General features: G+C 39.9%; 1 protein-coding gene across 2 annotated transcripts in view; it reads left to right on the top strand.

Moving 5' to 3' along the window:
* Positions 1-24,282, top strand: part of ARL3 (ADP ribosylation factor like GTPase 3) — a 37,171-nt gene that overhangs the window by 1,871 nt on the left and 11,018 nt on the right. Inside the window, exons 1-3 of one of the 2 annotated variants that reach the window (XM_043597397.1) lie at positions 1,679-1,738; positions 4,329-4,472; positions 9,350-9,466. In XM_043597397.1, coding sequence (XP_043453332.1) covers positions 1,694-1,738; positions 4,329-4,472; positions 9,350-9,466 — 306 coding nt within the window. In that variant the 5' untranslated portion in view covers positions 1,679-1,693. Of the gene's footprint in view, positions 1-1,678; positions 1,739-4,328; positions 4,473-9,349; positions 9,467-24,282 lie in introns of those variants that run through there. The other variant, XM_043597398.1, reaches the window with a different exon arrangement.

The raw sequence follows: 24,282 nt of genomic DNA, 5'->3' as shown, positions 1-24,282 counted from the left end.
AAATCATTCTGGATTCTAATCTCCAAAAGTGTGAGCTATTCTTAGAACTGAAATAGAACTTAGAACATAGAACTTAAACCATCAGTGGTGTGATTAAATGTGTCACATCTGGTATCCCATGAATCCCTGTGATAACTGTACAACGGAAGACTGAGCCCCAGATTTTTGTTTTTGTTTTCTAAACCTTCAGCTATGACTAATAAATTTTATTTTTTATTTAAAAGCCCAAATGTTTTCTCTGAACATTTAATCAGCTATTTTATCCCCACATTATGATATCGAGTCTTTGGTGAAATGCTAAGATGGCAGCAATTTTAGTGCATGAGTGATCGTTATTATTTAATAGATGACTTCTTCACGCAGAAATTATTTATGGGGTCCATTCTACATACAGGAACCTAGTGGTAGTTATCAAGCATTTTCAACATTTGAAGTTCGTTCCCAAGATTGTATTTTCTGGTCAGAAAATGGTCAGTGAAACGTAGAAAAAAAAAATGAAAGAAAAACACCCACAACTACTGCTTTGAATACCTACTATGCGCCATACTTTACACACATTACCACATTTCATCTTAATAGCATTTTTCTTAAGAGTATTGTTCCAGTTTTCTAAATGCCCAGGATTATATATATAAGGAAGTTGAATTCAAGTCTATGAAATCCCAAAGCCCATAATAATGTTGTTGTTGTTGTTGAAGTTTATATATTTTTAGTAATCTCTACCCACATGTGGGGCTTGAACTCACGACCCCAAGATCAAGAACCACATGCTCTACTGACTGAGCCAGCCAGGTGCCCCCCTCACCCATAAAGTTTTTATTGGGACTATGGTGAGGTGGGAACCCGCTGCTCCTGGGGAAATGCCCCTACTTTGTTCCTCAGGAAACATTGTATTTATTTAGTAGAGCAATGAGAAAGTAGACAAGTTTGGGTGAGTTTCTCCCTATGAAAGCTATAGGAGTTCCTGGAAGTTAATAAGGTCTCAGTGAACAGGGTATTTTGTTGTTGTTGTTGTTGTTGTTGTTGTTAAAGAGGTAAAAATAAATTGAAGTCAGTTTCATTCAGGCTAGTTATGAGGGGGGTGGGGCACCTGGGTGCTGGGATGAGCAACCGACTTAGACTCAGGTCACGATCTTCTGGTTCGTGGGTTTGAGACCCACATCGGGCTCTTTGGCTGTCAGCACAGAGCCAGCTTAAAATCCTCTGTCCCCGCCCCTCCCCTCCTTATACTGACTCTCTCAAAAATAAACATTAAAAAAAAGAAAAAGCTAGTTATGGGGAGTGCAGGTACCTGACAGTTGGGTTACTAATTTTAATATTTAAATTTTAACTGCTCCTCACAGCCACATACACTTTCCATCACACTACCATCACACACCTCTCTCCCTCTCCACCACTCCAGTTTCTCTGAATGACCTAGTTTGCATCATTTTAGGTCAGCGCACCATGCCTCTGCCAGTAGTGGAGTTGAGGCTGATTTTGAGGCAGATAAAATATCTGTAGTCAATAGCACATCTATTCATAATTTGCCTGTAGAAAGTTTAAATGTTTTGTGGCTGAGTCAGACCACTTCTGTCCACCAGGGTGCAGATAACTTATATGCACACATGCTGATAGCAGACCTTATACAATTAACTAAAGTTCTGATTTCTTAAATTGCCTTTATTCAGTGTCAGAGGTGGACATATCCTACATGGAGATCATGTCTGCTTTGCTCCCGTTGCACTTGGGGCACATTGTGGGTGTTTAATGTGAATGAAGGAATGAATGAATATTTTAACCAAAAAATCACTTTAAAAATTCATTTCCTTATGTTTATATGCAAAACTCAGGCCCACAATAAAATTAACTTCCAATAGCTGTCTCCCTTCATTCGACATTTAAAATAAAGTATGGTCCTTGTGTTTAGAAACCTAGGGTAGACTTATTCTTCTGTCTTTCCTCCAGCCTCTTAAATCAGCTTACTTTGTACCTTTCAGGCAGAACTCTGATATCTATAAATATCCTCTTCCCTATTTAGCAAACCCTGATAATCCTGTGATCCCCTGTCCTCAGTAGTTGGGTTAATATGATGTGGTACCGTATTTGCATTTGTCTTCCCTAGACCATGCTTCAGATGCCATTTATCACTTTGATAGAAGAAAATAGTAGCAGAATTTTCCATTTCTCTGTCATGTCACTTAAAGGTAAAGCATATGAAGTTATTGTTTCTCAAGGAAAATTACTCATTAGAAATATAGAAGTATCATTTTTTTTATACATTAAGTTAACAAAGTTTAGGTATAGTTAGAATGGTTTTCTCTTCTGTGCTTTGCTTCTCCCTTTTCAAAAAGAAATTATTTTCTCTTCATTTTTCAATTTCAAATATAATCAATGGGTAACAAGTCTCAGCCTGCAGAAAGCCATGTTTTTTGTTTTTTGTTTTTTGTTTTAGAAAGCAGGGTTTTTATTTACTGATTTGTTTTAAAAGACACATGAGAAAAAACCTAAAACGTTCATTTTGAACCTTGCAAATAGTCTATGGAAACATCTTTCATAATTTCTACACTCGTAGATAATGCATGAGAAGACTTTTACCTGTACTGTCATTTCATGTACTGACGTGATAAATTCTGGTTATTTTAGAATTTTATTGGAAGAAGTAATGAGGACATCTAATCAAGAACTCAGGATGAGTAGTACAATGTGTTTTCCCTGTTCTAGCCTTTTTATATTACCAGTCCCCTGAGGATCTCAGAATTCTAATTTTAACTGTTCTGAAAGGTGGTATTATAAATGAGTGATTGCAATGTAGCTAATAGAAGCCGAGGAGACTTCTCATAAATATAGTTTAAAAAAGGAACGGTGTCAAAGTATTCAAGGCCAGATAAGATAAAAACAAAAGAAAAACGTCATGCCCTTAAGAAAAAAAAAAAAAGTCCTGCCTATCTGTTTGTTTGAAATCTGTTCAATCACTCTTTCCCAAATCTTTTGGTATAGATTTTGTCTTTCTGTTTTAAACTAAATCTTCCATTTTATTGCTGGAAAAAAATTGAGGCACAGAGAGGTTAATGTAATCCTTAGCAAGTCAGTGCAGATACAGAATACTGGAAGTGGTAAACAACGAGTCTCTGAAGCAGAAAGGAATTCTTAATAATTATGCATATTTGCATATCATTGTCCAAAGACTCAATTGTTGAGAATTATTTCACAGAATTATTATTTGATCTTAGTGAACAGACTGGTTTGAATTATTGCCTGGTGCAATAGGGATAAAAGTATATAACCATTTTTATATAATTCTAAGACTCAGCTTGAAGGAATTTCTGTTTGGGCTGGGAGATTAGATTATATGCCCTTTAAACTCTGGAATTCTTTGATTCTTGTTGTAACTCATGCCTTACTGGAACGAGATTGTCAGCTGCAGGACAGAACAAATAACCATCTTATGATTTTTCTTATGTTCGTAGCTAAAAACCAATATGATTTATTTCCAGCCATTAAAAAAAATAACAAAAACAAGGAACAGATATCAGATTACTCGTCAAAAATACTCTGGTTAAATTTTGACTTTTTTTATTCGTGACTGACTTTGAGAATTTTCTAACTTCTCTGTTGTATCAGATTTTTCATCTGAAAAACATAATTTCTACCATGCACCTATAAGGATCTTGTGAAAATTAGATAATAGAGGTTGTGTGGGTTTTTTTTTTAGATGAGGATATATATATTTTTTGATGGTAGAGCATTTTGAATGATGAAGTCTTAAATGTAAACTGAAATAAAGTTTTAAACAGCTCAGATACAATTTTATACAACTTTGTTTTTGTTTTTGTATAGCATCTTAAAATCTTTCACTTACTGGGTGGATAATTTTATTTAATTCAACAACTATTATCTAGTGTCTATCTATAAGTGCCAAGCATTTGGGGAGACTGAAGCTATAGCCCTTACCTACAAGAAACTTCACTCTGGTAAAGGAGAAAAATGCAGCAATCAATGCCCTGTAGTCTGATATGATGTGTGCTCTACTAAGTGCACAGGAAGGGCTTTAGGAGTATGAGATTAGTAGTTCACAATCCCAGAAGATTTGGGGTGATTGCTAAGCTGGATTAATAGGAGGAGCAGGAATAAGCCATGGTACTTACTAAATTGCAAAATTTACTGAAAGATTTCTGCCAAAACTTAGAAGGAGGTGGCAAATGGAATAAATCACTTTCAACTGGAAAATAATACGATGAGCTCTCCACAACCAAGAACGTTTTTCAAGGAGGAGAAGACATTCTGATATCCAGTAATATCAAAGTCAGTGCCCCAAAAGTAATCTGTCTTCTTCATGGTTGTTTAAGGGCTTGCTCTCAATTTTGCGCAAATTGAAAAGTGCACCAGACCAGGAGGTGAGAATCCTTCTCCTGGGCTTGGATAATGCTGGCAAGACCACTCTTCTGAAGCAGCTTGCATCTGAAGACATCAGCCACATTACACCTACACAGGTGAGCACTGCCCTGGCCCCAAGGTGCTTGTGTGACACAAGGAAGGTGATCATAGCAATATGGAAGACAAAATGGGATATAGAATTTTGTCCACTCCCAAGTTTTGTTACTGAAGAAAGTCTGTGCAATTTAAAAATAATCTAATATTTCCAAAATCTATCAAGAGGTTCCATAGATATAAGGTACTTAGAGTAGTCAAAATCCTAAAGACAGAAAGTAGGATAGTGGTTACCAGAGGCTAGAGACAGGGAAGAATGGAGGGAGTCATTGTTTAATGGGCACAGAGAGTCAGTGTTGCAGGATGAAAAGGTTCTATGGATGGTTGGTGGTGATGGTGTAAAGATACTTGGTGCCACTGAACTGTGCATTTAAAAATGGTTAAAATGAGGGGCACCTGGGTGGCTCAGTCGGTTAAGCATCCAACTTCAGCTCAGGTCATGATCTCGTGGTTTGTGGGTTTGAGCCTCGTGTAGGGCTCTATGCTAACAGCTCAGAGCCTCGACCCTGCTTTGGATTCTGTGTTTCCCTCTCTCTCTCTGCCCCTCCCCCCCCCCAAAATAAATAAACATTAAAAAAAATTTCAATTGTTAAAATGATAAATTTTATACTTTACCAAGTTTTATATAAATCATTCAAATAAGCATAAATATATCAAGACACAATTCCCTCAGCTCTAAATGATTACTTTTATTTATTTATTTAATTTTTTTTTAATGTTTATTTTATTTTTTGAAAGAGAGACAGGGTGCAAGTAGGGGAGGAGCAGAGAGAGAGGGAGACGGGAGACACCGAATCTGAAACAGGCTTCAGGCTCTGAGCTGTCAGCGTAGAGCCTGATGCAGGGCTTGAACTCAGGAGCCATGAGATCAAGACCTGAGTCAAAGTTGGATGCTTAACTGACTCAGCCATCCAGGAGCCCTCTAAGTGATTACTTTAAAAAAAAGTAGCTTAATCTTCTGATTATGAAATTAATACATGTAGAAAATACAGAGAGAGTATAAAAGAAAATAAATTTAAAAATTACCTGGGGATGCCTGGGTGGCTCAGTTGGTTAAGTGTTCGACTTTGGCCTAGGTCATGACCTAGGTCCTGAGTTCAAGCCCCATGTCGGTCTCTGTGCTGACAGCTCAGAGCCTGGAGCCTATTTCAGATTCTGTGTCTCCCTCTCTCCCTATGCTCCTCCCCCATTCACATTCTGTCTCTCTTTCTCTCTCAAAAATAAACATTAAAAACAATTTTTTTTAATTACCTGTATTTTTTAATCCAGCCTGTTTCCTAAGGCTAAGCAAGCAAAATACAACGGTGGTGCTTCCAGTGTGGAAGTTGAAAGACAAATGCTAAGTGTAACAGCCCTCCTTCTTTAGAGCTGTTTCTTTAGACCTCCTTCCCTGTAGGAAATCATGAGAAAGCTTGACCTTTGGCCAACTCGTTGGGCTTCCTAACTAGAGCACAGCCCCGTTGGTCTTAGTCACTTTATTTTTTTTTTTCAATGTTTATTTATTTTTGGGACAGAGAGAGACAGAGCATGAACGGGGGAGGGGCAGAGAGAGAGGGAGACACACAGAATCGGAAACAGGCTCCAGGCTCTGAGCCATCAGCCCAGAGCCCGACGCGGGGCTCGAACTCACGGACCGAGAGATCGTGACCTGGCTGAAGTCGGACGCTTAACCGACTGCGCCACCCAGGCGCCCCGGTCTTAGTCACTTTAAAGTGCATGAGCCTTAGAGGTTTTAGGAAAACCAGAGGTTTTTTTAGCATTTTCCATCACTGTACTGTGATACAAGTTTGGTGTCAGCTTTGAATGGCTGTGCCAAAGTGTGTGCTTCACAGCTTGTGAGGCTTACTGATCTGCAACTTTTTGCAGAAAAGTCACTTCAATTGCTACCAAATGAGCAATTTTACAGCTTCCGAGCAAATTTAATGTATAGCCTAAGGAGGAGCAAATTACAGTAGTCTAGCCTAGAAGGGCTGAAAACACATATTAGTGTGTCAGGATTTCTGCCAGAAAAAGAAAAGTCTAGGGTTTTTTCTTTTTAATTGAGTATTAGAAGTAGGCTGTATCTCCTAAGAGTACCACTAAAATGAGAACGTCCACACTGTGAACATGGAAATGAACTCTTAAGTTAGAACTGGCCTCAAAAGTTCCAATTCTAACTTTCAGGCTTTATTTGATGCGTTATAGGTGATTTTGTTATTATATGATGTCGAGGTTTCATATTTATTCTTTAAAAACAAGCTTTTGTTGTGTTTTTGTTTAATATCAGAAAAAGCAATAGCTGCTCATTATAGTAAATTTACAAACGATAAGTAAATAAAATTGCGAAACTAGAAATCATCTACAATGCCCAGACATAACCACTGTTAACATTTAGGAATGTATCCATTCAGGTTTTTTTTCTATGCATGTATGTGATGGGTGTATTTAAAGATTTTATTTTGGGGGCACCTGGGTGGCTCAGTTTGTTAAGTATCAGACTGTGGCTCAGGTCATGATCTCATGGTTCGTGAGTCAAGCCCCACACTGGGCTCCCTGCTGTTAGCTTTGGATCCTCTGTCTCCCTCTCTCTCTCTCTGTCCCTCCTGTGCTCACACACACATACACTCTCTCTCTCAAAAATAAACATTAAAAAATATATAAAAAATAAAGATTTTATTTCTAAGTAATCTCTACACCCAACATGGGGCTTGAACTTACAACTCTGAGATCAAGAGTTACACTGTGTACCGACTGAGCTAGCCAGGCCCCCTATGATGGGTATAATTTAAAATAAAAAATAGGGTGCCTGGCTGGCTCAGTCGGTAGAGTGTACAACTCTTGAGTTCAAGGTTGCAGGTTTGAGCCCCGTGTTGGGTGTAAAGATTACTTAAGAATAAACTCTTGGGGCGCCTGGGTGGCTTAGTCAGTTAAGCATCCAGCTTTGGCTCAGGTCATGATCTTGCAGTTGGTGTGTTCGAGCCCCACATCAGGCTCTGGGCTGATAGTGTGGAGCCTGCTTGGGATTCTCTCTCTCCCTCTCAAAATAAATAAACTTTAAAAAATAAAATAAATTCTCAGAATAAAAAATAAAAATGACTCATAGAGAATATACCATATCATTTTCACTGAATAATGCATCTTGAACATCTTTCTACATTGATATATATGTAAATACTTAGTAATACCCATCTCTAAAGGTTTGTACCCATTCATTATTATTTCCTTAGAATAATTTCTTGGTAGACTTGTTGGGTCTGACAACTTACAGAATTTTTTTTCTTTTGATAACTTATAGAATGTTAAGGTAGTTGATATATATGGTCAGATTCCAGGAGTTTCTCTTATTTATCACCTGCTTCATTCCAGAAAGATTTCACGTTACTGGCTTTGACAGTTACTATTGTAGTTAAGTGTCCAATTTTTAAGTACACAAAAGTGGCTTTATCAATGAGTTGAGAATGAAGCTGCCTTTTACAATAAGCTTAAGCCACTTTCCTTTGGAGTTCTTAAACTTCTAATTTATTCGGTCCTTGGCTTCTTACAGGAGCTGTAGTCCGCCTCTTCCCAGGTATCCTCTAGTGACTGTTTATCCTCGGTGGAAACTGGGTGGCAGTGTTCCTGTGCTGTCACACTGTGCCTTGTCCTTCTGTGCTAGGCAGTAGTGTTGGCAAGCTGCCAGATGAGGCAAATGTTTATGGAGGCATCCCCAGGCCCACTTGACTCCAGTTATTCTGGATGAAATGGCACTTCTGTGGTAGCAAGCTGTTGATTGGATTTTTTAAGTCCTGATTTCACTATATCATTCTCAGAGAAAGATTTATTTTTTAATTATTGCTCATGAAATGCCTTCTCTCTGAACCCCAAAGGTCTTGTTAATTTGTTTCTCCGCACACTAACTCCCAGCTCACAGTTCCAACCTGCCTCTGATTTGCTCACCTTCCTCAAAGTTCCACCTTGAGTCACTGTCCTGAAAATGAATACTTTCTTTTTGAGTTCATCAGAGATGCTTATTAAAGAATAGTTTCAAATGCCTGCTTGTTTATTTTCATCACTGCCTGTAACTGAGGGCTCCACTTCAGAGTCTGAACATGCTGTTCCAGCAGGCCATCCCTGCCTCGCTGGGTTAATACTCCAGTCACAAACCAGCTTCTCCCATAGTGTTCTGACTTCAGTTCCTTCCTTTTTCTGATTAATCCATATGAGGAAATTTTTGAAAGAATCCTAAATTCCAGATTGTAGCTCTTGCTTTTTTTTTTCTTTAACATTCATTTTTGAGAGACCGGGTGTGAGTGGGGGAAGGGCAGAGAGCGAGGGAGACACAGAATCCGAAGCAGGCTCCAGACTCTGAGCTGTCACTACAGAGCCCAACGTGGGACTCGAACTCACGGACCGCGAGATGATGGCCTGAGCTGAAGTCAGACGTTCAGCCGACTGAGCCACCCAGGCGCCCCAACTCTTGCCTTTTTTGAAACTTTAAGAATCTGTTCTATTCTGTGTTCAGATTCAGCTTCTGTTTTTTGGTAGTTAAATGTAATGTTCTATTAAATGTTACCATCTTGAGGATCCATCAGGAAGTGTGGCTGTGTTGATTATCAAAGCTATTCTCATTCCCAGGTGTCCTCACAGGTGTGTGTGTTGTGCGCGTGTGCACATTTATGGGCACTTACTAGAGAAAGCGCCACGTTAGCCATGACATTAATACTGACTCCAAAACCTGAATGAAGTAAGCATGTAAAAACACATTTCTTTTTTCCTTATCATAACAGACTATTTTCAATATTACCAGTATCATACCTGGCTGAGTACATAATAATTAATAAATAACATAGCTGTTAAATATAACTTTGTTGGAATTATGACCTCAAAGCTTAATAAAGCTTGGTGTTTTTGCCTGTTTCAGGGTTTTAACATCAAAAGTGTACAATCACAAGGTTTTAAACTGAATGTATGGGACATTGGTGGACAGCGAAAAATCAGACCATACTGGAGGAATTATTTTGAAAATACTGATATTCTTGTAAGTACTCCTTCTGAGGCATTAATTCATAGTCTTTTCTGCAGTGTGTTAGGAATATTAACATTGCTAACATTAACATAATATTAATGTTCTTTCTTGTTAGTACTTCCATTGCCATAACATTAGTCACTATGAATTTAGGACTAGCAGGAGGCTGCAAATTGTGAGAGAGAAACATTTTTTTTGTTGTTGTTGTTTTAATGTTTATTTATTTTTGAGAGAGAGAGAGACAGAGCACAAATAGGGGAGGGGCAGAGAGAGAGGGAGACACAGAATCCAAAGCAGGCTCCAGGCTCTGAGCCGTCAGCACATAGCCTGACATGGGGCTCAAACTCACCATCTGCAAAATCATGACCTGAGCTGAAGTCAGACGCTCAACTGACTGAGTCACCCAGGCATCCCAAAAGAAACATCTTTGTATAACTTGTATAAGAGTTTTGTTTTTGCTCAGTGACAACGTTGTACCCACATTCACCTTGGCAAAATATTTATTAATTACATAGTGATTTGAAAAGCAGAAGGGAAATCAGAAGATCGTGCCACTGACTCCACCATCCCAAAGAAATCAACAAATAAGAGGATCCCAAAGAGGCAACCAAGATGGTGGAAGTCCTGGAAATAATGATGCATAAGGAATGGTTGAAAGACAGATGTTCTTTCTAGAAAAGAAACTTGGAACTGTTTTTTCAGTTGCTTTGAGAGCTATCAAGTCAGAGAGATTAGCTTCATCATGAATAGTTCTAGAGGACTGGGTAAGGAGCAATTTGGGAAGTATTAGGTGGTAGAGTTTAACTCAGAATAAGGAAAAAGTCTATCATTTTAACCGTCCAGAAGTAGAAGCAGTTGACTCATGCATTGGAGATTCCTGGCTCAGGCAGCATTCAGGAAGGGGCTGAGATTTTAGCTCCCAGCTCACTGTCACGTTCCACAGGACTACCATTTCAGAATCCTGGAGATTTCACTATCCACATACTTGATTTCTCCAACACCTCAGCTTCTCCGTTCCTTCACCTCCCCTTCAGGGATTTTCTCACCCACCCAACCTCAGCTACTCACTGTCACGATCATAACCTAAAACAATGGGGTCTCATGAACTTGCATAGGAAAATAAATTGCACATTCTTTTCATTAAACTCTAGTGAAAATTTTGAATTTACTACAATTCTGCCTATAGACAAGGAACAGCCATGCTGGTGTGTTCATTCATTACCAATAGACATCATCCCACATCTCAAATAACTTCACTCTCTGCTTCTGCTTCCTAAGTGCCTTTCTACTGGATCATTCTTTCGGCATGCACACAGCCTGTGGTTTCTCTTGTTTAGAAACAAAAAACTCTTGTCCTGACCGTGTATCCCATCTAGTCCTAGTCCTAGTCCTCAGCCTCTATTTTTATTTACTTTTTCAAGTAGGCTTCACACCCAGGGTGGAGCCCAGTATGAGGCTTGAACTCATGAGCCTGAGATCAAGACCTGAGTTGGGGCACCTGGGTGGCTCAGTCACTTAAGCATCCAACTTTGGCTCAGGTCATGATCTCTTGGCTCATGAGCTCGAGCCCCACATCAGGCTCCATGCTGACAGTGCAGAGCCAGCTTGGAATTCTCTCTCTCCCTCTCTCTTCCCCTCCCCCACTTGCACACACACACTCTCCAAATAAACAAACAAAAATGAATACATAAAATACATTAAAAAAAAAAAAAAAAAGACCTGAACTGAGATCAAGAGTTGAACACTTAACTGGCTGAGTCACCCAGGTGTGCCCCTCAGCCTCTTTTTAAAACAAAACTCTGTTAAAGAGTTTTTTGAGTTCTCTGTCCTCACTTCCTCCTCCCATTCTCTCTTGAACCCTCCATTCAAGCTCACCAAGAATCCACGTTGCTAAGGTTTTCCATCCTCCTCTTACTTGATGTATCTGCACAGTTAATGAAGTCGGTCATGCTGTCCTTGAAACTTTATCTTTCCCTGTTTTCCAGAAAACCATTCTATCTTGGATTTTCCTCCTATCTCACTGGCTACTCTTCCTCAGTCTCCACTGCTGTTTTTCCCCTTGTTTCCCAACCTGCAAATGTTGGAGGGCTCTAGAATTCAGCCTTTGCTTTTCTTCTCTAAGTTGTGGCTTAAGTGATCTCATCCAATTTAAGGTATTAGTTACCACCTACAAGCTGGTGAATCCCAATGTATTATCTCCAGCTGGAAACTCTCGCTTGAACCTCAGTTTCATATGTAGCCAGCTGCCTGTTTGGTATCTCCACTTCAGTGGCCAGTAAGCCTCTTCAACCTGAATAGGTCCGAAACCAAATTCCAATCTCCATCCACCCCTCCCCAAACCTGCTTCTTCTACAGTCTTCTCAGTAAATGACAATTCCGTTCATCCAAAATCATTGGAGTCATCCTTGGCTCCTTTTCTTCTCACCCCCCACCTCTGACCTATCAGCCAGTCCTGTCAGTTCTACTTCAGAATATTTCTAGAATCCAACCACTCCTTTCCATCCCCCTGCTACCATGCATTGATTACTGCAGTGTCATCCTCACTAGTCTCCTTGCTTCTGCCTTTCCTCCCTCAAGTCTCTTCTCAATGCTGTATCTATAGTGATCCCATTCAAACATAAGCTTCCCAATGTCACAATAAAGCCAGTGGCCTTACAATGGCCTGCAAGGCCCCCTACCTTCTGGTTTGTCTTACCTGTCTCATCTTTCCCCTCTCTAGCTTGGTGCCAGCCACACGGGCCTGCTTGCTGTTCCTGGAACACTGGCATACTCCCACCTCAGGGCCTTGGTCATTGCTATTTGCAGTGCTAGGATTCTTTCCCCTTAGATATCCTCATGGCTTCTTCCCTTACCTCCTTCAAGTCTCTGCTCACATGTCACTTTTACCACTGAGACTTTCTCTGATTACTATATTTAAAATTATGACTCCTATCCCTACCCTTCTGGCACTATAATTTTTCTCTTTTTTTTTTTCTCTTCGATTAGACCTATCAGTATCAGACGTGTTTTTATTTATTACCCTTCTCCCTCCTGGAACGTAATGTCCACAAAGACAGGGACCTTGCTTTTCCTCCCAAACTGTTGTATCCCAAGTGCTTAGAAAAGTGCCAAATGAAATGGACAACTGTTACAGATGGATTCTGACATTAGGTATAATATAGAATTATATAACTTCTAAATTCACTTCCAACTCTGAGGTTCTCTGATTCTGCATCATTGTGGTTAAGTCCAAGGGCTTGTTAATTCCTTCTATAAAATAGGTAGAACATTTACTTCAGGAGGGGTTTATGAGAAGTAGTGAATTCATTTACTCCCCACAATTCTTAAATGGAGAATAATACCAAAATGTAAAACTGTGCTATCATCAAATCAATAAACACATGAGGTACTGACATAGGCATCCCACAGCCTTCTCTTATTTCTTGCCCTCAGTGAAGGTAAGTTCAAGTATATACCTAGTGCCAGGTTAGAGGTTTAAATGGATGAGGAGAGGGGTGCGTGGGTGGCTCAGTCGGTTAAGTGTCTGACTCTCGATTTCAGCTCAGATCACGATCTCACGGGTCATGAGATTGAGCTTCTTATCGGGCTCTGTACTGACAGTTTGAAGCCTGCTTGGGATTCTATCTCTCCCTCTCTCTCTGCCCCTCCCACGCCCATGCATTCTCTCTCAAAATAAATAAACATTTAAAAATTAAATAAATAAGGGGTGCCTGGGTGGCTTAGTCAGTTGACTATCTGACTCTTAATTTTGGCTCAGGTTGTTGTGATCCCAGGGTCGTGGGATCCAACCTGCATCGGCTCTGCACTGAGCATAGAGCTTGCTTAAGATTCTTTCTGTTTCCCTTTGCCCCTCTCCCCCTCTCGCACTCACTCTCTCTAAAATTTAAAAAAAAAAAATGGGGGGGTTGCCTGGGTGGCTCTGTCAGTTAAGCACCCGACTCTTGATTTCGGCTCAGGTCATGATCTCATAGTTTTGTGAGTTCAAGCCCCACATCAGGCTCTGCACTGGCAGCAGGGAGCCTGCTTGGGATTCTCTCTCTTTCTCTCTCTGCCCTTCCCCCCACTCATGTTGTCTCTGTCTCTCTCAAAATATATAAAGTTAAAATTTTTTAATAGGGGCGCTCTGGTGGCTCAGTTGGTTAAGCGTCCAACTTCAGCTCAGGTCATGATCTCATGGTTTGTGCTGTGCTGACAGCTCAGAGCCTGGAGTCTGCTCCAGATTCTGTGTCTCCCGCTCTCTCTTCCCCTCCCCCACTTGTGCTGTGTCTCTCAGTGTCTCTCAAAAATAAATATTTTAAAATTTTTTTAATATTTTTAATAAATAAAAAATAATTTTAATTAAAAAAACAACTGTTCATTCCTTTAAAAAATAAAAAAATAATAAATGGATGAGAAGAAAAAGATGAGATATATACATCTATCTGCTTATCCATCTATCCAGTTATTCCTCCAAAATATATTATATACCTTCTAGGAGAATAGAAGAGAATTGTGAGAAAAGGAAAAATTTCCATTTATTATAGAAAGAAACCTGTAATCTCAAATAATGTGCCCATTCTTTTTTTTTTTTTTTTAAGTTTATTTATTTGTTTTGAGAGAGAGAAAGAGAACACGCAGGGGAAGGGCAGAGAGAATCCCAAGCAAGCTCCGCACTGTCAGCTCAGAGCCCAACTCGGGGCTCAGTCCCCTGAACTGTGAGATCCTGTCCTGAAGTGAGCTGAAATTAAGAGTCGGAAGTTTGGGTCACTTGGGTGGCTCAGTCATTTAAGCATCCAGCTTTGGCTCAGGTCATGATCTCACGAGTTCTAGCCCCGCATAGGGCTTGCTGCTGTCAGCACAGGGCCTGCTTCAGATCCTCTGTTCCCCTCTCTTTCTGTGCCCACCCCCCACCCCCCACTCTTGCGTGCTCTCTTTCTCAAAAATGAACATTTAGGAAGAAAAAAAGAATCAGACGCCTAACTGACTGAGCCACCCAGGTGCCCCTGTGTCCATTCTTAACATATAATTTTTTAATTTTAGAAATTTCCAAATTTATGCAAATGTCAAGAAAATAGTATAACAAACCATCATATGCCTACCCATTACCTAGCTTCCTTACTTTCATTTTTGGCAATCTTGTTTCATCTCCCCCTCCACCAATTCCCCCTACTTTTTTAAGTGTTTTAAAACAAATCCAAGCCATCATATATTACTCACAAATACTTGAAATATAAATTTAAAAGATCAGTCTCTAAATTGTGATATGCAGCTACATGTTAGAAAAACTGATCATTGAAAGTATTTCAAATCCCAAGATCAACAAGGAAACTCCTGAAATAAGTTGCATTTTGCAGGATATAAGGTTAATACACAAAAGTCCATTGCTTTCCTTTATACCAGCATTGAACAATTGGCATTTGAAATGAAAAGAAAAATGCCATTTATATTAGCACCCCCAAAAAAGAAATGCTTAGGCTTGTATATAACAAAATATATACAGAATCTGTATGAAGAAGACTACAAAACTAACAAATCAAAGAAGATCTAGGGGCACCTGGGTGGCTCAGTCGGTTAAGTGTCCGACTCTTGATTTTGGCTCAGGTCAAGATCCCAGGGTTCGGGGGTGCCGAGGTGGCTCAGTTGGTTAAGCATCCAACTTCGGCTCAGGTCATGATCTCACGGTTTGTGGGTTCAAGGCCCACATCAGGCTCCCTGCTGACAGCTTATAGCCTGGAGTCTGCTTTGGATTATGTGTTTTTCTCTCTCTCTCTGCCCCTCCCCCACTCGTGCTCTGTCCCTCTGTCTCTCAAAAATAAATAAATGTTAAAAAAAAAAAATTAAAGGAGTGCCTGGGTGGCTCAGTGGGTTGGGCGTCCAGCTTCGGCTTAGGTCATGATCTCTCAATTAGTGAGTTTGAGTCCCACATTGGACTCTGTGCTGACAGCTTAGAACCTGGAGCCTGCTTCCAATTCTGTGTCTCCCTCTCTCTCTGCCCCTCCTGTCATGCTCGCTGACTCTCTCTAAAATAAATAAACATTAAAAATTTTTTTTAAAAATCTTAGGGTTCATGAGATTGAGTCCTGCAGCAGGCTCTGCACTGATAGATAGTGTGAAAGTGTGAAGTCTACTTGGGATTTTCTCTCTCTGTCTCTCTCTCCCTCCGTCTCTCTCTCTCCCCTGGTTGCACTCATGTGTGCACACACATGCCAGTCTCTTTCTCTCTCTCTAAATAAATATTAAACAAAAAAAAAGGAAGATCTAAACAAATAAGGAGATATTTCATGCTCACGGACTGGAAGACTCAATATTGCTAAAATGTCAAATCCACCCAATTTGTTATATAGATTAGATAGATCAGCTATAGATTCAGCACAATCTCAGGCAAAATCCACGTGAGCTATTTTGTGGATTTGGCAAATTGATTACGTGTATATGCAAAGGCAAAAGAATACAATACTAAAGAAGAACAAAGTTGGAGGACTGACTACCTGGCTTCAAGACTTACTATAAAGCTACAGTAATCAAGACAGCATGTATTAGAGAAAGAATAAATTGATCAACAGAACAGGATAGAGAGCTCAGAAATAAACCCACGGGAATACTGTCAACTGATCTTTGGCAAAGGAGCAAGACAATTCAACAAAGGAAGGACAGTCTTTTTAGCAAATGATACTAGAACAGTGGGATATCCATTAACTCAAGGGGTGCTTGGGTGGCTCAATCATTTAGGCATCTAATTTTGGCTCAGGTCATGATCTCGCAGTTCACGGGTTCAAGGATTTTTAGAATGACAAACTATCTCTGCTGTCAGCATGGAGCCCAATTCAGATCCTTGGTCTCCTTCTCTCTCTGTCCCTCCCTCACTTGTGTGTGTGTGTGTGTGTGTGTGTGTGCACACTCTCTCTCAAAAAATAAACTTAAAAAAAATTGGGGCGCCTAGGTGGCTCAGTTGGTTAAACGTCTGGCTTTGGCTCAGGGCATGATCTCATGGTTCGTGAGTTCGAGCCCCATGTCGGGCTCTGTGCTGACAGCTCAGAGCCTGGAGCCTGCCTCAGATTCTGTGTCCCTCTTTCTCTGCCCCTCCCCTTCTCGCACTGTCTCTCAAAAATAAATAAACGTTAAAAATTTTTTTAAAAAATTAACTCAAAATGGATCTTAGACCTAAATATAAAACCTAAATCTAAAATATTTCTAGAAGATAATACAGGAGAAAAATCTAGATAGCCTGGGTTTGGTAATAAGGTTTTAGGTATAGTACCAAAAGCACAATCCATGAAGCAAAAATTTGTAAGATATACTTTATTAGAATTTAAAACTTCTGCTCTGAGAAAGACACTGTGGGTGCCTGCATGGTTCTTTCATTAAGCATCTGACTTCAGCTCAGGTCATGATCTCACAGTTCGTGAGTTTGAGTCCCACGTGGGGTGAGCTCGAGCCCTGCTTCGGGTGAATATGAGCCCCACTTTGGGTGAGCCCCACTTCTTTCTCTCTCACCCCCTCCTGAGATTCTCTCTCTACCCCTTGCTCACTTGTGCCCTCTTTCTCTCTCTCTCTAAAAAAAGAAAAGAAAGAGAAGAAAAGAAAAGAAAAGAAAAAAGAAAGACACTGTTAAGAAAATGAAGAGACAAGCCACAGGCTAAGGGAAAATATTTGTAAAGCACATATCTGATAAAGTACTTATATCTAAAATACAAAAAGAACTCTTAAAACTCAACAATAAGAAAACAAACAACCGAATTAAAAATGGGCAAAAGATCTGAACAGACACCTCACCATGGAAGATACACAGATAAGCATATGAAAAGATGTTCAACATCTTAGGGACCTGAAAATTAAAACATTGAAATGCCACTACGTATCTACTAGAATGGCTAAAATCCAAAAAACTGACAATACCAAATGCTGACAAGGATGAAGGAAGTCCTATTCATTGCTAGTAGGAATGCAAAATGGTATAACCACTTTGGAAGACAATTTGCAGTTTCTTACAAAGCTAAATATAGTCTTACCAAACTCTGTGATCCAGCAGTCACTCTTCAAGGAATCTAACTAATTAGATGAAAACTTATATCCACACAAAATCTGGCACATGAATACTTATTTATTACTTTATTCATAATTACCAAAAATTGGAAGCAACTGAGATGTCCTGCGGTAGGTGAATGAATAAACAAACTGTGGTACATCTATATAATAGGATGCTATTTCTTGATAAAAAGAAATGAAAAAAATATTTATTTAAAAAAAATTTTTGATAACCTATCAAGCCACAAAAAGACATGGAGGAAACTTAAATGCATACTGCTAAGTGAAAGTCAATCTGAAAAAGATACATACTGTTTTCAACGATATGACATTTTTTAAAAGGCAAACTATAGAAATTAGTAAAAATATCTACAAGTAAAAGATTAGTGGTTGCCAACTCCCTGGGTGGGGGGAGGGGGGAGTGGAGGGATGGATGAGTAGGCAACATACAGAGGGTTTTTAGAATAACTATTCTCTATGAAACTGTAAGGTGTTTACATGTTATTATGGGTCAGTTGAAACCCACAGAACTTTAAAACAGAGAATGAACCTGATATATCAATATTGGTTCATGAACTGTGACAAATGTGCCGCCACACTGATGCAAGATGTTACTAGGGGAGGCTGGGGGAGGGAGTTGAGGTGAGGTGGGGTACATGGAACTGTACGTGCCATCTATCCAATACTATAAATAAAAACTGCTTAAAAATTAAAGTGAATCAGTGAAACTGTAGATTCAAGTCGAATCATTTTTTTTATGTTTATTTATTTTTGAGAAAGACAGAGCATGAGCAGGGGAGGGGCAGAGAGGGAGGGAGACACAGAATTCGAAACAGGCTCCAGGCTGTGAGCTGTCAGCACAGAGCCGGATGTGGGGCTTGAATCCATGGACTGTGATATCATGACCTGAGCTGAAGTTGGACGCTTAACCAACTGAGCCACCCAGGCGCCCCTCAAGTCAAATCACTATGCTGTACACCTTCAACTTGTACAGTGCTCTATGCCAGTTATACCTCAATAAAATTGGTGGTGGGGGGAGCTATTAGGAAAAAGCAGATGGTTGAGAAAAATAGCAGTTCAGTTTGTTCATCTGCTAGATTAGGTACTTTGAAAGAAATACCCAAATAAGAGCAATATATAAGGACATTAATGACCGTGAGGCTCCATAAGGAGGCCCCTAAAACTTTCTGCTCCACAGATCAGGGTAATTTTAAATCACAAGCTCTAACACCTTGAGGGTAGACTGCAAGGTATTTGTAACATGACCCAGGATTCCACACTTCTTTTTAGCCGAGAGTGCCCAGGAATTATCGTACAATCCAGTAAAAGTCAGTTCAGAGCTGCCCCAGAGGAGCTTTCTCCAGCCACCTTAGACTGCCAATTCCAGACAGTGTTTTGGATTCCGAGTTAACCTTTCATTATTTTCCAGTGCTGTTTGAGATTAAACAAGTCTGGGGGAGCAGCTGAGTCCCCAGGGTTAGAGTCTAAGGCCAGTGACTCAGCCCTGTCTGCCAGTTTCATAAGCAGTTTGGAGTGGCAGTGGTTGATGGGTTATATTAGTTTGTCTGTATTTAATAGTTATTCATTGTTAGTTGAAAAGACCTATTACCCTAGCCTCCATACTGCCTAGAAGAGCAGGGTTGAAGCTTGACACATTTAGTTGCCTGGTTAATTCTTTTATCTCTAGAGTGCAATAAGAAATTCTTACTTTGGAGCAGGTGTCTGACAAACTGATCCAGACTACCTCCTATTGTTATGTAGCCTGTGAGCAAAGAATGGTTTTTACATTTTTATTTTTTATTTTTTATTTTTATTTTATTTTTTATTTTTTTTCTAACGTTTATTCATTTTTGAGAGACAGAGAGAGACAGAGCATGAGCGGGGAAGGGGCAGAGAGAGAGGGAGACACAGAATCTGAAGCAGGCTCCAGGCTTCTGAGCCATCAGCACAGAGCCCGACGCAGGGCTCAAACTCACAAACCGTGAGACCATGACCTGAGCCGAAGTCGGACGCTCAACCAACTGAGCCACCCAGGCGCCCCGGTTTTTACATTTTTAAATGGTTGGGGGAAAAAATTGAAAAAAGAAGATTTCACGACACGTGAAAATAATATGAAATTTCAAGTTCAGTGTCCATAAATAAAGTACTATTGGGACACAACCACGTCCACTTGTTTAGATTTTTTTATGGTTGCTTCTACACTACAATAACAAAGTTCAGTACTTATGAAAGAGATTGTATAGGCCACAAAGCCTAAAATATTTACCACCTGACTCCTTGTAGGAAAAGATTGACAAACCCCACTTTTAAACATTCATTGGTTCTCTAGAGGTTTGAAAGAGTCAGGGAAACTCCTAAAAATGCCGGTTATTCTCAGGGAAAATGATATTGACAACAGCTGACTTCAGCTTTAATAATTTAGGGAGAGTGACTAGGAAACAAAACTTGAGGGATCATAAAAGGGAGGGGATAGAAAGTCTTCCATTCCTCTTGGGCCAGAAAATAACAGCTTTTTGACAGATTAGAAAATACACAATTTTTTTCAGATATGGTACTATTACTACTAAACTCCATTTACTTTATTACCGGTTTTTTGTTCAAATGTAACAATATAAACAAAGCAAGTGTCATCATTTCCATATCCAGAGTAGAGGCATCAAGTGAGATGGATCTCAAACGGTCTCTTGCATTATTTCCATGATATCACTCACACCTGAGCATCAATCATACTACTAGAGCACAAATAATCAAAAACCACATTACCCAAAAACCTTACTTGTCAATTTCAGCTTCCTCTTAGACTTTTGCTGGAGCTAACATAAAAATCCCACTCGTTAATGTCATCTCTCTTCATCTCTGCTTACCCCTCTTGAGAAATACTTAGGACCAGTAAAATGGCCAAGAGGTGGCAGCAGGAGGGAGGAGGACCAGAAGCAAGAGGAGAAACAAAGAGCTTCTCCCTTCCCATGCTAGATAACTAACTAGTCTCTGGATAGAGTTGGTTGACCTTCCATCAAGAAAAAATCTTTTTCTCTAGCTCTTCCTCCCACAACCAAATAAAAGATTCAAAACAATTGCCAAAGAAGATATGAATTGGCCTTGCTTTATTTACCTAAAGCATCATTCTGAGTACCATGATACCAGTAACTTGATTTTAGAATAGCTTTATGAAACTTGACTTTTGAAGGTTTTAAGATCAGTCAGGAGCACTATAAACATTTAACTTTCCCTGATACTTTCAGAGTATTTTTTTTTTTTAGTAGTAGTTTGTTTTGGGATTAAAAACTTCCTTTTTTTTTTTTAAGGTTTATTTATTTATTAATGTTTATTTATTTTTGAGAGAGAGAGAGAGAGAGCGTGAGTTGGGGAGGGACAGAGAGAGAGGGAGACAGAATCCAAAGCAGGCTCCAGGCTGTGAGCTGTCAGCACAGAGCCGGACGCTGGGCTCCAATCCACAAACTATGAGATCATGACCGGAGCTAAAGTTTGACGCTTAACCAACTGAGCCACCCAGGCGCCCCTATTTATTTATTTTGAGAGAGAGAGAGAGAGAGTGAGCAGGGGAGGAGCAGAGAGAGAGAGAAAGAGTCCCAGACTCTGAGCTGTCAGCACAAAGCCCAATGCAGGGCTCAATCTCCCAAACCCTGAGATCATGACCTGAAGTGAAACCAAGAGTCATACACTTAACCGACTGAGCCACTCAGGCACCCTTTGGATTAAAAAGTTTCTAAAAACTTTTTTTTTTACATGACTAGATTAACAGCTACTTAAAAAAAAAAAAAAAAAAAAAAAAAAAGAAGGCTACCCTTATCCTTAGCTATTGACCAGAAGAAAACAGATACTCACATGAAGACACTGGACAGCACTGGGGAAGGGAGGTGACAGGAAGAACTGCAGAAAAACAGATTTGTGGGATCACCAAAAACTGGCTTGTGCTAATGACTTTTTACTTGGCCCTTTTAATAAATTCGGCAGTTATTTTATAGACTCCAGGAATAACTGTGTAGTAATTTTCAAATTTTGTAAGTTATGTGGGCAACATACTAAATGATAGAATTTATGTGTAGTTGAGTAAAATGTTCCTTTTGAATTTTTTTTTAAGTAATCTCTACCCCTAACGTAGGCCTCAAACTCATGACCCAGAGAGAGATCAGGAGTCACAGACTCCACCAACTGAGCCAACCAGGTGCCTCCTCCTTTTGTATCTTTTAATGAAAATGTTTCCTGTGAAATTTCATGTCAAAGCAATAAATGGCAAGTAATTTAGCAATTTTAAGTTAAAAATGCCTTCTCATTCACCTTCAGACTCTGGTATTTGGTAATCTTTCTTGTGTGTGATTTAAACCACCTTTCCCATCCTCACTTCCCTCCACCTGCCTGTTTTTCATCATGTCAGACATCAATTTCCTAACTGTGTCTTTGTCTTCTCAGCCTTGTCTCAGCCTCCTCTTTCCACTCTTACCTTCTTACACCCTTTGCTCCCAAGCAGAGTTTTTCCTACTTTCTAATTTCTTTCTTGCCCAATGACCTGCTTCCTGCCTTTGGGCAGCCCTCTGAGCCCAAAACCCCCTCCCAGCGATCACCTGACCCCTCTTCCCTCCCTGGCACTGTTGCCTGAGTGAAGACCATCCTAGTCGCCTGTAGACCCCCAACTCTAACTCCAGTCAACTCTACATTGAGGTTTACTCTCCCACTGCATTCCTTCTTTCCGCATCTATGTTTATACAATGCCTCCTTTTCAAAAACATTTTTTAAATGTTTATTTTTGAGAGAGGGAGAGACAGAGTGTGACTTGGGGGGTGGGGGGGCGGAAGAGGCAGAGAGATGGGGAGACACAGAATCCAAAGCAGGCTCGAACTCAATGAGCCATAAGATCATGACCTGAGCCAAAGTAGGACGCTTAACTGACTGAGGCACCCAGGCGCCCCTTCAACGCCTGCTACTTTAAAAATGCCCACCCCTCCAGGAGAAAAACAAAGCTACCACCATGTTCTACATGCTTACTTATCAGTCAGTATCAAATCTGGGGTATCTGTGGTGTGCGGAACCCATTAATGCATGTATTGACATTGAGTCAGAGTAATATTAACAACAACAATAAGGCTGCAAAAAAAAAAAAAAAAATACCAAGGCCAAACACATCCATCTTTGATTCTCCATGAAAGACACATAGGTAGACACATAGGGTATTCTTCAGAGGAAAGGCTGAAACTTGGTTCCCACTATAATATTTGGCACTAGTTACTCTAAATGAGAGAGCATTAAGCAAAGGAATTTTAATTTTTCTTTCAAAAGAGTGAATTTTCAGAATAGCACAGAATTGGACATGCATACAGAAACGCCTGTGTGCATCACGGTGTACCAGTTTATGTAACTGAAGGGAGGTAAAGGTGAGACTTGCAGATTGGTTTTTTTATTGTTGCTTTTTGGTGAATATTCTCTTTTAAAAGAGTGTTTCCATTAATACCATTAGTTTAATAACAATTCTTTTTTAATGTTTTTAAATGTCTATTTTTTTTTTGAGAGAGGGGGAGAGAGAGAGAGAGAGAGAGCAAGCCAGGGAGCGGCAGAGAGAGAAGAAGAGAGAGAACCCCAAGCAGGCTCCATGCTGTCAGCACAGAGCCAGACACGGGGCTCAAACTCACAAACCATGAGATCATGACCTGAGCTGAAACCAAGAGTTGGGCGTTTAACTGACTGAGCCACCCAGGTGCTCCCAGTAACAATTCTTTTGCAGGGGCACCTGGGTGGCCTAGTCAGTTAAGCACCTGACTCTTGATTCTGGCTCAGGTCATAATCTCCCGGTTCATGAGTTCAAGCCCCACATCAGACTCTGTGCTGACAGTGTGGAGCCTGCTTGGGGTTCTCTCTCTGCCCCTCCCTCCCTCCCTCCCTCAAAAATAAATAAACATCTTTTTAAATAAAAAGATTTGCAAATTTGATAATTTTTAAGATTAGCAACTGGGAAAACATTTGTCATTTAATGAAAAAAAGGCCTACAAAATTATATCTCTAATTTTCTTTTTTAATTATAAAGAAGAATTAGAAGGGAACTTTCATAAGAAATTAAAATAATTAATGTGTTTGGGTTCTAAAACTATAGATGATTTTTCTTTTTTGGGCTTCATTTCCCTTGTGATTATAGGATGTTATTTATGCAATTAATAAAATTCAGTGATGGGAGAAAAAGCTTGGGATTTATCATTTTAACAGAGAATCTTGAGACTTCTCTTACTTCTGGCAAAGTCCTTGCTATTTCCAGTACTTGATCTTAACCTCCCGGCAAGCCTAAGAAGGTGGGGATGGAATGGAGATCAGAGGGTCTCCTACCTCAGCACCTGAAGTCAGTGTATAGTTCATACTACAGGATGTCCTTTCAGAGCCATGATGTTCCAGGACTATAGCACTTGTAAATGCCTCAAAACACCATCCCTTTCTGACATTTTGGGAAGCAGAACAGCAGAGTGCTTAAGAGCACCTGTGGACTTTACTGTCGGGTAGGTCCGGGTTTGAATCCCACTCTTGTTGAGTACCAGATAGAACTTGAACAACGAACTTAACTTCTTTGGGCTCATGTTTGTCTTTGTATAAAATGGGAGAATAATGAAACTGATCTCATAGGGTCATAACAAGAACTAACAGGGTAAATCTAAGCAAGAATGTTTAGTGAGTGCACAACACACGTAGCTGTTTTTGTCCTGCTTGGTTCTCCTGACATCTCTTAGCTGGACATATTTTTTGGATACCCCCATTTAATCAATCAATTAATTTGTTAGTTTACTTTGCATGCATAGATGAGGTAAGAGTTTTCAGTTCAGTTTCTG

Source organism: Prionailurus bengalensis, chromosome D2 (genome assembly GCF_016509475.1).
Source record: "Prionailurus bengalensis isolate Pbe53 chromosome D2, Fcat_Pben_1.1_paternal_pri, whole genome shotgun sequence".
NCBI lineage: Eukaryota > Metazoa > Chordata > Mammalia > Carnivora > Felidae > Prionailurus > Prionailurus bengalensis.
This window is presented reverse-complemented; position numbering and strand designations above follow the sequence as displayed.